The 15123-nt window shown below is 32.5% G+C and overlaps 1 protein-coding gene across 1 annotated transcript; it reads right to left on the bottom strand.

The window, feature by feature from the left end:
- Positions 1–11759: 11759 nt before the first annotated feature.
- Positions 11760–13700, bottom strand: LOC113709393 (berberine bridge enzyme-like 21). The gene has a single exon (XM_027232142.2). It carries the CDS (start codon positions 13613–13615, stop codon positions 11993–11995), a length of 1623 nt encoding a protein of 540 aa, XP_027087943.1. The 5' UTR covers positions 13616–13700; the 3' UTR covers positions 11760–11992.
- Positions 13701–15123: the final 1423 nt, after the last annotated feature.

Below are 15123 nucleotides of genomic sequence, written 5' to 3' on the forward strand. Positions count from 1 at the left end.
TCACTCTGAAGTTACAACTGTCTATGTAAGTTTCGGTCTAAACCCAGTGATATAAGAGATTATTAGCCTAATAAAAATTGCAACTTGATAATCAATTGCAACTGGTAGACATTTTGTGCAATTAAACCCAAACAGGAAGCATAACCATTGCCAATTGATAACCGTCTGAAGCTGAAGACAAACTGGAGACAACTGTATGTTCATACCACAAAAAATTTCACAGAGGCTTGTCAATTAACATACCAACAGACAGACATTCAAATTTTGGGATTTTTGAACCAGCTTACACAAATCAGACGAGATTTGGGTGTTTGGGCAGAATGCTAATACAGGGATGATATGAAGGTCTCAATACATCAAAATGGGGCTATGAGAAAGATGGAGCTTGTTGTATCATTGCTAAAAAATAGACTTGAAATGCAAAACATACTATCGAGAAGTCATTCTGGTAGTACTAACCTGATGAGCTGAGACGACTGTTTAACACCGTAGAAGAAGGTGCCTCAAGTGATTTGATTTTGCCGTAGATCTGGAGCCGCAATGGTCGGACAACCTCGCCGCAAGTTGAATGTCGAAACACAGGTTGTTCGAGGGCAACAATGGCGGAAATAGTGCAGCTTCGGCAACAGTAGTCTTACTGGAGGATATCTCTTCACCCACCGTAGGTGGCCTGCATTAGCCGTACAATCGGTGCCGTCTACAGGGAGAAGCTCGGCTCAAGTTGAATGTGAGTTCTGCGGTTGTTCCAGAGCAATAATGGAGGAAAGGTGAAGCTTAGGCAAAGACAGCGAGAGAAGAGGAAAGTGCTCTTTCTGACACTCGTTCTGTATTTGGGACACAAAAACAGAGACGAGATAGAAATTAATAAAACGGTGTCGTTTTCTAAAATGTACACTATAGATGTTTGAAATTTTCCTGCCATGTTTTTGGACTACAAATACAGTTTTTGAAATATTTGGGGATCCAAACACAGCCAATAAAAGTAGACTTTCCAACATCTAAGATGTTTGGCATCCTTTTGTCTACATTGTTATCGAAAAAAAAATGAGTTTCTTACCTTTGTTTAGTTTGAATTTTTTTGGTAATTTTTTGGGTTATTTCAATTTATTAGAATTCACACCTATTGCTTTCATATACATAGTCATCAGCCGTTTTCTTTTTCTTAAGAGTCATAATATATTTTCATATGGAAACTTATTTTTTTTTAACTAAATTTGGTTTCCAATTCATGTTTAGCTTCTAGGTTTATCCTGCTAAAGTGTTTTTTTCCTACACTTCACTAATTTTTTGAACCTAATCCTAAAATTTTGTTAGGAATTTATTTCAATAAATTGGTCTTGCCAGAGTAAAACTTAAAAGTCAGTGGTAAATGAATTGCCTTAAAAAGAATTCAAAAGGCTTCTATTTAGCCTAGAGAAATATTATAGACATATATTGTTCTATTCGAGTAAGATTAATTTAGAAAGGTACTTGAGAGGAAAGGAAAACTGTACTTTTCTTTTCTTTCATAATCTCTACTTCCTTAAAATGTAAAATAAGTGCATGTGTTTTTTGTTATTTTATTATTTTTTTATTAGTAGGATATGGATGAAATTTAAGAAGTATGAACAGGAAAGAGGAATTTGAATTCAGGACCCCCACTTCCAAGGATACGTATATATGTTGTCTTCTATTTTGAATCGGGAAAAAAAATGGAGGGCTTTCTTGATATTAAAGGAACTTTCTTTTCTACTCTTGTTTAATTTCAAAAGATCATCCTCCAACAGTTTCCAAATTAAGCTCCTCTCAAAATAAAATTTATTTCAATTAAATTTTAATTCTTTTGTCAACACAAATTCTAAGATTGAATCTCTAAGAATTACATGTATTACGTTCAAATCTCCATGCCTCCTCCCAACTTCTTAAATCTCACTCTTCTCTTGCTAGAAAAAATTTAAAAAAAAAAAAATATATTTTGTAACATCAAGGTTGGTACTTGTGTCAATAATATCCCTTTATTGACTTGGTGAAATCCAAAGCCGAACTTTAATTTTTATGATTATTAGATATTTTTTGTTAATCTTCAAGCCCCATATTTAATGATGTAATTAACTAACTAGTAAATTAATGGTACTCTATGTGGCATCATCTCCTTTCTAGAAAATCAATCTTCTGTTCTTATCTTATGCTCGGTTAATTACCCGACGGATATAGCGGCATTTGTGCATGCCGCTGAGGTAAAAGTCCGACTCCTACATGACTAAAGGAAATTTATTTCAACTAAACTATATTTCTGAATAAATTCTAAAATTTTTAGAAATTAATTCCTACTCCATAAAGAATTCTAGTTCAAAACCAAGACCTCCAAGTCCAAGTCCAAAATCAAATAAAAAAACCCAATTATTATTAAGAGTGCTCTCACGTTTGGAATATAATTGAGTAATTAAAATTTATAACGATGGCATTGTAAGAAAAAAACTTTAATCACTAACCCAAATATGGATATTCTTTTTTTATTTCTATTTTAGATTTAATTTATTCAGGTTCCCTTCATGGCGTGCACTAAAGGGTGATTACACTAAAGGATTTGACTTCCAATTAGTCATTGTTATAGAATTGATAGGTTTTAGCTCATTAGATTAACGAACTCTTTTTTTTTTTTCCCTTTTGACTACTTAAATTTTTTACCATCATATGTAATTCTATTATACAGCTTATTTTCCTCATTTGATTCATAATGCCTTGGTAATTAAATCGATACCAATTTCAAAGAAACAATAGCCAAAAATTAACACAAAAAGAAACATCTTAAAATTGCAATAAGGATGAAAAAGATTGATCACATTCTCAACAATAATAGTGACAGAGTTGAGGTTGAACATTTTGGCAAATCTCACAAAAGACTTGACGTTGACCATTGAAAAAGGAAACAATTGGATAAGCAATAATTATCTCACCAATGCTTTACACTCTGCAATAATTACAAGGTAATTCAAATTGAACTTGCTGTCTAACAGCTACATGATTAATGACCAGAAGAATATTTGGTATATGTTAATTAGCTATAAATATTTGTGAGAAGAGCAAAACTTAGGATCCAATAGCTTGTATACTTGCAAGAAACTACTACGCAAACAAACGATAATTCTTTTGGCCGGAATGTGATCAGAGTATCTTACAAGCTAGAATCTTATACTAATCGATGGCAAACATCTATAAAATAGTTAGAGTCTTACTCTCATCCTAGCAAATCAATTTCTTAGCTTGGGATGTACATGATAACAAATTTAAGTTTCTGTTTAAAAAGTATCATTTTAGTATTATTATTCTTTTTATCAGTTAATGACTTCCAAATATTAGATTCATGGTTTCTTTTTAGAAATTCCTATTTTTTATTTGATATATTTACTTTAATTTGACATATAAGCATTATTCATATGTAATAAGCGGTAGGTTTTTTCTTTTTCGGCTTCCGCTATTGTCAAAAATTTTATTTTCTTTTGTAAGTCAAAGTCAAATTAGGATTTGTTATGCTTTATGTTATATCCAGAACCTAGTAGAATCAGATTAAGTAGCATTACATTATTTGGTAGAAACTATGTTTAATTGAGTAATTTCATTCCAAATCTAACAATATTTGGTAAGGAAAATGAAATATAGTTCTCTTCCTAAAATAAAAAATTAACTATGTGATTACACAATTACCCTCAACAATATCAATAAGTCATTCAAATTTGGAGCTAGCCATAATATGTTATGGGAGAGTTAACATTGGAAAGTAAAAACTAATTTTTACAATAATTAAGAGTAAATCTTTCCTACACTGATGGTGTATACATTATCATCGTTAGATTCATGACATGTGTGCAAAAGTTGAATTTTAAATTCAAATTTTATATAGTTGTCATTCACCCAACGCTGATAGTGTATACACTGTCAGTGTAAGAAAGATTAATTCAATAATTAATAAAGTAGAAATACTTCTTCAATTTCCTTTTATAATATGGTTTCCCTTTTGTTGGGTTTAACTTTGTTTTACAATATGGTTTCCCCCTTTTTTTTGGTTTAACTTTGTTTGAAATTCCTTTTATTTTAGAAGACTAAATTTTAGGAGACAGTAATTACATCAACACTAATACCCATAAATATCCCTCACCCAATTCGTATTTGAAATTTAAGGTACGTTTCATTATTTAATTATATAAGGATATTACTGGAAAACGAAAACTAAATCACTAAAACACCAAATCTTATTGGTGCTTTTAATAAATATATGATTTATTTTTTATGTTTAATTCTCATAAAATTACAAAATCAGTCTATATATATATGTATTATTGAAAACGACATAGTTAATGTTAATATTTTACTAGGGGGTAATGAAAGAGTCCATATTGCCCTAGCGTTGATCGGCCACGAAAGGAGAAAAGAAATCCATAGTCGAAATACATTACGTAACAATAATGCACTAGCGCCAGTAAAATCTGACCAGATAGCAAAATTGAGTCCTCCTATTTATCTTGTGGTGCCGTTGCCGTGCGCGAAGGACCCCTACTTAATTGATTAAATGAGATTGGTTTTAAATTATGAGTCTTTCTAATGGGTGCTCACTAGATACTGGTTAACACACTTAAAATTTAGCTAACCTATTATGTATGTACACATGCTATCAATTATTACCCTCTCTTGCATTTATATACTTTTCCTATTTAATCTCATCTATCCTCCCTTATGTTTATTTATTTTCCTTAATTAATATTTGCAGGTGGTGTAGGTGCTCAAAGATAGGGGCATAAACGAGTAATTAGGTCCAACACTTTAGCGCTTAAGATTATTTGTTTATTTTAACAAGTTTAAAATTATATTTAAATTTGACTTGTTTATTGATCAAACCGAACTCAGATGAGATTTTATAGAGCCAAACTCAAGTCAAGTTTGAATAATATGAATTTTGTACATGCAAATTTTAATTTTGTGCCTAATCAAATTTGAAAGTTATTGAACACAAAATTCTGTTTAATTTTAGTTTGATGAGTTGATAAATTCAAATCAAATGATAAGAATTCAACTCTATTTGAATATTTGAATATCGAGTAACTTGATTGTCAGTCAACTTCACTCAAAGGGGTTCCATAAGAGGAATTGAGGAGTTGTCTGGGTCCTTTTCACATTATGTTGGACACGTTGGCTGAGGCTGTTGCACTTTTCCCTGGACTTCAACTTTGCTTAGATTGCTACTCTTTGCCAAAGTTCACAACCAAAACGGAAACCTAACAAGGGTCCAGGGCCCAAGCATCTTCTCTTCTTCACACCTTCCGTCCACAGGCCAGTCCTAACAGTCAAAAGAAACGGCCCCATTGGCCCATTCCTTACAGTCAAACGCATTGGGGCTCCACATTTTCCACAGCCCAGTCCTAACAGTCAGTCAGTATTGATTGAGAACTTTATCAAATACTCGGATCAAAATATTTTTTGGAAGACTTCAAAAGATGTAGACATTAATATAATAAAAAAAAACATATAAAAATTTTTTTTTGACACATTGAAATTGGTATGGTATTCTACATCACAATCCAATTTAACAATACTCCATCTCCGTCATGAAAAATACCCTATTTTAGTCAGCAGAGAACCCTGATCCGAATTCGTTGAACTTGTTTTGATTATTTAAAATTTTGTGTATATACACTTCAACATTATAGAAGCTTGTAAATTATAATTGTGGCTTTGGGCCTCATTAACAATGGGAAAAAAAAATTAACCCCTTTATCAACAAAGTTACTGATCTCGATTAGTTTTAAAAAAGTAAAGAACAAAATATACAAAAACAACCAAAAGCTTTGATTGCCTAATAAATCATGTACAATGATACACATTAGTACTCTAGTACATTTTCTTCGTTTGAGTCAAAATAAATATGTTTTGGAAACTTTTCTTTGAAATTCAAGAGTAGAAGAAGTTAATGCAAATACTTTTTTAGATACAACTAGTGGTTAGAAATTTTTGGAACTTGACACATTTGGAAAATTGTTTGGTAATAATTTCTTACGTAGGTTTTTTTAACTACATTTTTATCCTAAATATATTACATCAAAAGCATGCTGCAGTGAACAGTCAAAAGGTCTTCTATATAGTTTTCAATGTGGAAGGACCTGGATACTTTTTTTTTTTTTCTTTCCCAAGCTTCCAAAAACACTTAGGAGAAGGGAACCGCGTGCACGTGTTAGAAACATTTTCAAAAGTAGACAGTAGCTTTCAAAATCATTTAATGATATCACTTTTTAGGGAGCTGTCTGTTTTCGACTTAAAAAAGATAAAGCACAAATCATTATCGCTTTAAAAAATCTCACAGCCTTTAGCTCAAATTAATAATAACCTAATTGTAAATTATTAAGAATATGTCCTTGCCGAGGAGATGTAAGGGTTTGTTTTTTTATTTTTTATTTTTGGCAAACTCTATCCACGGAGTGGGGATGCCAGCCCCCTATTTTATTGATATAAATGAAATAGTACAAAGAGTTAAAGATATCCTCTGCATTGAAATAACACTTAGGAGCACTACTCGCTTACAAACTGCCAACGTAGAAAAGAGAACTCCCTACTATCTATAGATGTATCGAAGCCCTAACTATTCCCAGGAGCTGAGGATATGAAGTGCAATATAGCTCAGACGACAATTGCAAACCTACTAATTTATCTGCCGACGAGTTCGCCCCTCTTACAGCATATGATATGGAAGCCGATAATGAGTTTAATAAAGCTCTTATGCTCCTCAGTGTGTTGCACAAAGGCTATTTTGATGCACCCCCGGCATTTAACATACGAACCAGACTCTCAGAATCCACCTCCACCAGTAGAGGTCCTTTCACTGCTTCTTTACACAATTGAAGACCATGCAACAATGATAAGCTTTTCTACTCTCAAGACATCCATTTCCCCAAATTCCTTGTAAAAACCAAAAATTAGATGACCTTCATATTCTCGGAGCAAAGCACCCCATATGCCCATTTTGGGAGACATTGTATCAGTGTTCAACTTGACACGGTGTAGCAGCGGCCGCTTCTAAGAAACAACATAAACCTTCTTTTTCCTCAACGATCAGACACCCAGTCGAGCGCATGGATCCTCATACTCGCCCTTAAAATGAAAGGGTACGTTTGATAAAACTGAAATTTGAAAACTGAAATATGAAATTTAAAGTTTGAATTCATTAACTACTAAATTGTTAAATCCTAAATCTAATACATTTGAGTGTATATCACATTAAGTGATAAGTGAATAACTTATCACTTATTTTTCAGAGCAAGTTTGTTGAGGAAATTTAATGTCACTTAATTAATTTAAATATTCTATTTTTGGGTATCAAACGCATTTGAATATGTTAAAATCTGAATCCATTAAGTTTAGATACTAAATTGAGTTATCAAATAAGATTTTAGTGCTTTTTTTAGTGTAAAACGGAAGGTCTCAAGTTTAAAATTTCTTACTTATATTCCTTTCCCTTACTACCTATCCCGTCCCTCCAACAATACTTCAAAAAAGAGAAAACCGTGCGCATGTGTAAAATATTTTCAAAAGCAGACAGTAGCTTTCAAAAGCACTTAAAGATATCACTCTTAGGAGTTGTCTGTTTCCAACTTAAAAAAGATAAAGCACAAATCATTATGACTTCAAAAAATCTCACAGCCTTTAGCTTAAAATAATAATAAGCTAATTGTAAATTATTAAGTATGTGTCCTTGCTGAGGAAATCTTAGTCTGTTTTTTTTAAAATGTAAGTGGAAGTTTTTAACTTTGGGATGTCTCACTTACACTTTATTCCCCGGTACTGCCTATCTCATTCCTCTCCATGTTGAGGAGATTTTAGTGCGATGTTTAAGGTTAAAAATTCATATACTAAAACTCTTGAGTTCAATTTTACAACGGATCTTCTGTCATACTTTCAGTGTCATTCTCTGTCCTAATTTTTATTGTATTGCTATTTCTTATTCACAAATATCATATTTTAGCTCTTTTTTATTTCCTTAACATCCAATAACTGTTAATTGAGTAATACAAAATATTTAACAAACTCAAAAAATAAAAATGCATAAAAATGAGATTTTTATGAATTTTCTACTTGTTTTTAATTTTCTATTATATATTATTTGTTTGAAATTGTTGTATTTATTTTTTTACTCAATTAATAGTTATTGCATGTTAAGAAAACAACAAAAATCTCTAAAATACAATGTTTGTGAAGGAGAAATAGTAATATAATAAAAAGTGGGATAGAAAATGACACAGAGAGTGAGACAGAACATCGTTGTAGTTCAATTCTTCCTTTCTTTCTCCTCGCTACTTAAATTTTACCTTTCCTTTTTTTTTGTTTAAAAAAAAAAGTAAGCCCTTTTGACTTGATGTAGAAATCACATTCCACTGTCCCAAGTGTTTATGAAATAATGAGACAAATTTCCTTAGGATTAACCCATAATTGTGACTCAATTCTGGCTTATTGCACATTAATGGAGCATAAATTGCAGTGTCATTCCAATCGTTCCAATTGGGAATGGTCAAAGTCTTCCGCCAACAAAAAATGTACACTTGCCTTTGATGCCGTCTTAGAGACTCAAGTCTTTCATCAGGCTATGGATAAAGGAAGGGGATCTTTTAATGGTTAGTTGTTTTCACACTCTGCTATAATTTTAATTAATATGATTGGTGTATTTAGTAATAGCAAGACTTTTCAAAGTTGAAAATCTTTCTCTTTCTAGGTTTTTATAACCTTGTTCTCAACTACTTCTGATTTTATAAATGTTGATTCTAGAAAACCAAAATAAGAAAAAAAAACAACATAGATATTTTTTATTTTTAGTTTTTTTAAGAATCAAAAAATCCAAAATCAGGATATTAAAAGTAACTGATAATGCAAAAAATAGTTTTTCAAAATTAGAATCTAAAATTAGGCCAGTGGAGAACAACGCCTATATCATGCTAACTTTCTCTCGAAATTTATTCATGCTACAGAATTCTCCCTAAAATATGATGTCAAATATAATTCATTTATGACCCCAGAGAGGTGAGATCATCTTAACAAAATTTTGAGGTTCATTTGGTTGTTTCAAATCCTCTGTCCCGAAATTACCTTCTGTCATGTTTGTCCTGTGTTTATACCGCTATCACGTGTATTGATGCATTGATAAATCAAGCAAACCTTTGACTTGTTGACCGAGTTTATTATCAATGTGCTTGAGTTATCAATGCATCAATGCACGTGATAACTATATAAATACAAGACAAATGGGATAAAAAATAATTTTGGAACCGAGAATTTGAAATACGTGTGGTTCGTAGTTTGGATAAGCATTCTAGGATTAATTAAATGAAATGAGTTGACCTGAGTTTGTTGAAAGAAAAAAAATGCGAGTTGATAGTTTACTTAGATCTTGTCAACAATCAAATACTTTGTCCTTCATGAGCTGTTAGACTCCAAATTTTTTCTGAAGTTTTCTATCAACTAAAATGCATATACATAGACGTAGTCTTTGTCTGGAAACATAAATCAAAATATAAATTGGCTACCTTGTAATCTTTGTCGTCAGAACCTTCCTGCAAAAAATCAGCATGGTCGGAGAAGGGGCACAAATTTGGGGGAAAAATATGAAGTTTAGACAGCTAATTACTAGAACCAATTTGTCATTGTGGAGTATTTTGTTTACATATGTTACTTTTTTCTTAAATGTTAAAAAATTATGTAAATATTCTTCTCATATCCTTTTTTAAACATTATTCATCCATGTATCCAAGATGGCTTCATAGTATCTCCGTCTTGAAATGTGGTTCATACGTTAATATAAGCATATGTTGATTGAAGATCAAATGAATGATGGAAACCAGTGATAAATTAATCAAGCACTAATTTTACTTTGCATCTTTGAACTTGTATTACTTTTTCACTTTGCACTCTAAATTTATATTTTGGACACTTTGCATCCTGAACTCTCAATTTTGGATACTTTACATCCTCAACTTTCAAATTTGTGCTATTTAACTCTAATCAATGATAATGTTACCAAAATTAATGAGGTAAATGATGGTGTAAGTTAGTAATAATATTAATACATTGTACCAGCTACGATTCCATGACTCTTTTTGACCGCTTTCAGTACATGGTCATTAATTTGTATGGTTTGAATCACTAATATTGTAGCAAAATTAACAAAATAAAAGGTAATGTAAATTAATGACAATATATTGTTTTCTTCTAACTATGATACCTTAGCTTTGTTTAACCACTTCTAGCAAATTATCATTGATTTATAAGGTGCTTTACACAGTTAATTTTGCTAACGTTGTCATTGTTTGGACTTAAATATGATAAAATATATAAAATTAAAGTTTATGGTATAAAGTTAAAAAAAAAATGATACAAGTTTAACAGTGCAAAATGAAGTTAGTGCTTTTAATTCTTGGAGAGCCATTTGGGGCTAAAGTTCTATCTACTCCTACTTTTGGACATAATGCCGAATTCCTCTTTTGTTGGTGGAACGGGTCAAGGCAGCACGTGAACCAGATCGGACCACGTAAGGCGGTTCTCCCAACCGCGAACTCAAGTTTTGCCTTCCCTCCGGTCTTGACCAACCAAAAAAAATAAATAAATAAAAAATTCACATCGTTTCAACTCTCACGTGGATGCATTTACAATTGCCTAGAAACTCAGTCAAAACTCAGTCAATGTTCGGTTACCATTGCAATTCTTTAGAAAATGTCAAATAAGTATAGAGTAAAGAGCAAAATACCAATTTAGTCCCTAAACTATTTACCTAAAGTCACAATAGTCCCTAAACTTTATTATGAACTAGTTTAGTCCCTTAACTATTTATCCAAAACCAAGCCGAAATGGTCTCTCACATATGTTTACGGAGCCAGTTTGGTCCTTATTTGGCTCATTCACCTAATTTATTAACTTTTTGCAGTCACAATTAGCCACAAAATATGAAATTTAGTGACTGCCCTTATTAAAACAATAGTAAAATAGACATGTGTGGGAAAATTGATAACAAAATTAAATCAGATAGAGAGCGAGAAAAAAAAATTAGAGCTTCTTATGGAGAATAAAATGGAGTTGGTGCCTAATAAAATTTCACATGGATCAAATTTCAATCCCACTAAATGGGAAAAAAAGGAAAATAACATAACAAAAATATGTATAAAGCAGAAAAAATGTGCCAACAATATGGTTACCCTTTTAAGAAATGAAGTTGAAAGAAGTTCAACTCTTTTGCTTTCCATAAAATTCAATTTCATTGCTAATTTCTTGACAAAAATTTGTTTGTTCTGTTGTTTTAGAAAGGGTATGGCTAGATCTTTTCTTTTGCCCTTAGTTGTCGTTGCAAAAAAGTTAAAAATGTGGTGGATTAGCAAATAAGGACCAAATTGCCCATGTAAATATAGGTGAAGGACTCTTTTAGTGTAAGTAAAATAGTTGAGGGAGTAAATTAGCTGATAATAAAGTTCAAAGACTATTTTAGTTTTATAAAAATAGTTGAGGGACTAAATTGACACATAAAAATGTTGAAGGACTATTTTATCTTTAGCAAAATAGTATATAGACTAAATTGATGTTTTGTTCATAGAGTAAAACATGAAAAATACTTTGTCTAAGGCCAGGGCAACATTTTTAACATTTTGTTTTTCAATTTGTATAGCACAAGAAATTCCCATGTAGGTACTAGAGATAAATATTGCATATAAGCGCATCTCATTCGATTTTTTTCACTTGTCTTTTATTTTCAGCATCAATTGAGATTCAACACAAGAAATTCACTGTTTTCCAAAACCATAATACAAAATCCTCCGCATAATCAATGGACAACTCTATTACAAGTTGCAATCTTATTATATCAAACGTAATCGAAATCAGCTGCTTTATTTCACATCTGCATAACCAGCAATTCAATGTCATGACTGCAAAAGAACTATGGTCATCATGATCAAGAGATCACATAACTGTAAGGTTTATACCCTTACTTTCCTCACCTCCTCCTACGAAAGGACCTAGTGGACAGAGTTGGGATACTCTGTTCGTTCCTGAAGAAATTTTCAGGATCTACCAGAGTCTTCACTTTAACCAATCTGTCAAAATTGTCTTTGAAATATTTGCGCCCATAAACTTCTCCTTCACTAAAACTGTTCTTTCCATTGTCAGTTGTACCAATATCAAGATCCCTATAGTTGAGAAAAGCCTGCCTTGGATTACTTGATACATAAGGGGTCATGAAACTGTATAGTTCCCGTGCTTGCTCGAGGTATTGATTTGTTATGTTGGGGCTTCCATCTTCCCAATTCACTGAGTATTGAATCTTGTAAATGATCCCTGCCCTGTGAGGAAATGGTGTTTCATTTGCAGGGATTTCACTCATTCTTCCGCCATATGGATTGAAAACAAATCCAGGTTTTCCTAGCTGAACCATTTTCTTGAAGATTGAAGTCAGTGCATCCTTAGGAATTGGGGTTTGGACATAATCTGATTTTCTCTTCAAGAAATTGACTCCAGAAGTTCTGTTAAGAAGAACTTCAGGTTTTGCCCCAATGTCAAAATTGGACCAGAATAGCATTGACTGTATCCAGCTCCCTTCTTTACAATCACTTTTCTTCAATCCCAGTTCAGGGAATCCAGCATTCATCACAGACATAAGACTCTCTGAATCTCCCAGAAACAATGCAATGAATGTTAACCTGATGATCTTCTGACCCTTATTTTTGCCACTTTTTGAAGTAATTGGTTGGACAAGAACTCTTATGAAGAGACCATTGTCAATTTTGTCAGCAACATTCTGCCACTTAACAAGAATATCTGTTGCATTCTCTGCCTCAGTCCTTTGAATATTAAAGACAGTTACTATCTCAGGCACCTGGACTAGCTTAATTTTGTATGCCAAAACAACACCAAAACTGGCACCACCACCACCCCTGATGGCCCAGAAAAGATCTTCCCCCATCTCCTTTCTATCCAAAACCTGGCCTTTAACATCAACAATCTGTGCATCAAGAACATTGTCTACCGAGAGACCAAATCTACGCAACATCGCACCATAACCACCCCCACTGATGTGCCCACCAACGCCTAAAGTTGGGCAAAGACCAGCAGGGAATCCATACGCATTGCTCTTTTCCCAAATTCTATAGTAAAGTTCCCCGACTGTCGCCCCAGCTTGTACCCAAGCAGTTTCACTTGGGATATCAACATGGATGGACCTCAGATTGAACATGTCAAGAATGATAAATGGGACATCAGAAACATACGAGATGCCTTCATAATCATGACCGCCGCTACGGATTTTTAGCTCAAGCCCTGTACCTTTGGTGCATAAAACTGCTGCTTGAACATGTGGGATTTCCAAAGGTGTGACAATTATGGATGGTTTTTTTGTACTGGAAGTGTTGAACCTTAGGTTTCTAACATAGGCCTGTAATACAGAATTGAATGAAGTGTTTGTTGGACTATAAAGGATCTTCGAAATCTGGCCACTAGGGATTCCATTTTTTGTTAGACAAGTAGCAAAATTGTCATAGATTGAATGCGAAGCAGCAATACAAAAGGGTTGAGAATTGGAAGTGAAAATGGGAAGAAGGAGGAGGACGAGGAAGGGGAGCATGGTAGAGGGCGTGTAATTTGGTAACTGAAAGCTGTTTCTGGTAGTAATGTATTTTGGATGTCAGCAAATGGGCAATAGGACAGAACACAAGGGGTTCTGTACTATATACTTGTTATTAACAAGTTCAGTACGCAACTAGATTGGGTATAAGATTGTGGGGTGGTCCAAAGTTTGAAAATTTGATGGAAATGTAATGGGAACTGGAAATGATGCGCAGAAGATTCCCGTGTAAGGGCTAAACAAACTTATGACCACGCATTGAGAAAAATCTAATTGCGGAGTAGGCAAAGCCAAAGAAGGAACACAGTTTGACAAAACTAGGATGAAGATTCCCGTGGAGGGATAAGCAAAATTTTGGCCTTATGGTTAATGAATAGTGAATTAATGATGTGCACTATTGGTTTTGGTAAATTACTGAGTTGGTTTCTTTAACTTTTTACTAAGTGGACAATCTATCTTTTCGCCATATGAACGTATATAATGTTTGTATATTTTTTGTGCTTTTTATTCTTTTTTTTTTGGTAATAAGTAACTCACTTCCTTAGGGGGAGAGATGAGTTAGGTGGTCTGGAGAGAGGAAGTGTAAGTGAGAGATTTAAGATTCAAACCTTCCCACCTACACTAAAACAAAATTTAAAAAAAAACTCCCCTCGTCTTTCACTTATTTATAGCAACTCAATAAATTTGTTAGTTTCCACTTTATATACATTTATATTGATTATACTTGACTAAATCCTTTGGTCAATCAACTCATAGTTTTTTCTTAATTTATTTCCAATCAAATTTTGCATTCTTATTTTTTGGCTTGATTATATATTAGAAGTTACTATCACTAAATTTTGGGAAAGATTTATTATTTTCTACAATTCATTAGTTCCTTATTTGTAACAAATTTAAATCAACATATTGATTATTTACTTTTTTATTCTTTTTTGGAAACAATTAATGCGCTTCCTCATTTTTAACAACTCTTAACGAATTTATTAATTTCCACCTTATATACATTTTATTAATTATGACTTGCTAAATCTTTTATCAATCATATATAAATAATAGTAGTTGCTAAATCTTTTAATTTCCACCTTATCTCTGTGTGTGTGTGTGTGTATGTGTAGTGTGTGTGTAATCACTAGTCATGGGACCTAGTAGCGAGGGAGTTGATAATGATGTTCGGTGCCAATTTTGATAAATTGTTAATTTGGCTACTTTAACCTTTTACTAAGTGGATCTCTATTTTTTCGTCACGTGGCCGAATACAATGTTTGTGTTTTTTTTTTTTTTTTTCATTCTTTTTCTTTGGTAAGAATTAACTCGATTCCTTCTTTTACTTTCTTATTTATAGCAACTCTCAGTCAATTTATTAGTTTCCATCTTATATACATTTTCATTAATTATGCCTTACTAAATCTTTTTATTAATTAACTTATAGTTTTCTTTTTTGTTATTTATTTCCAATCAAGCTTTGTATTCTTAATTTTTGGCATAATTATATATTAGAAGTTACCATT

Source organism: Coffea arabica, chromosome 9e (genome assembly GCF_036785885.1).
Source record: "Coffea arabica cultivar ET-39 chromosome 9e, Coffea Arabica ET-39 HiFi, whole genome shotgun sequence".
Lineage (NCBI taxonomy): Eukaryota > Viridiplantae > Streptophyta > Magnoliopsida > Gentianales > Rubiaceae > Coffea > Coffea arabica.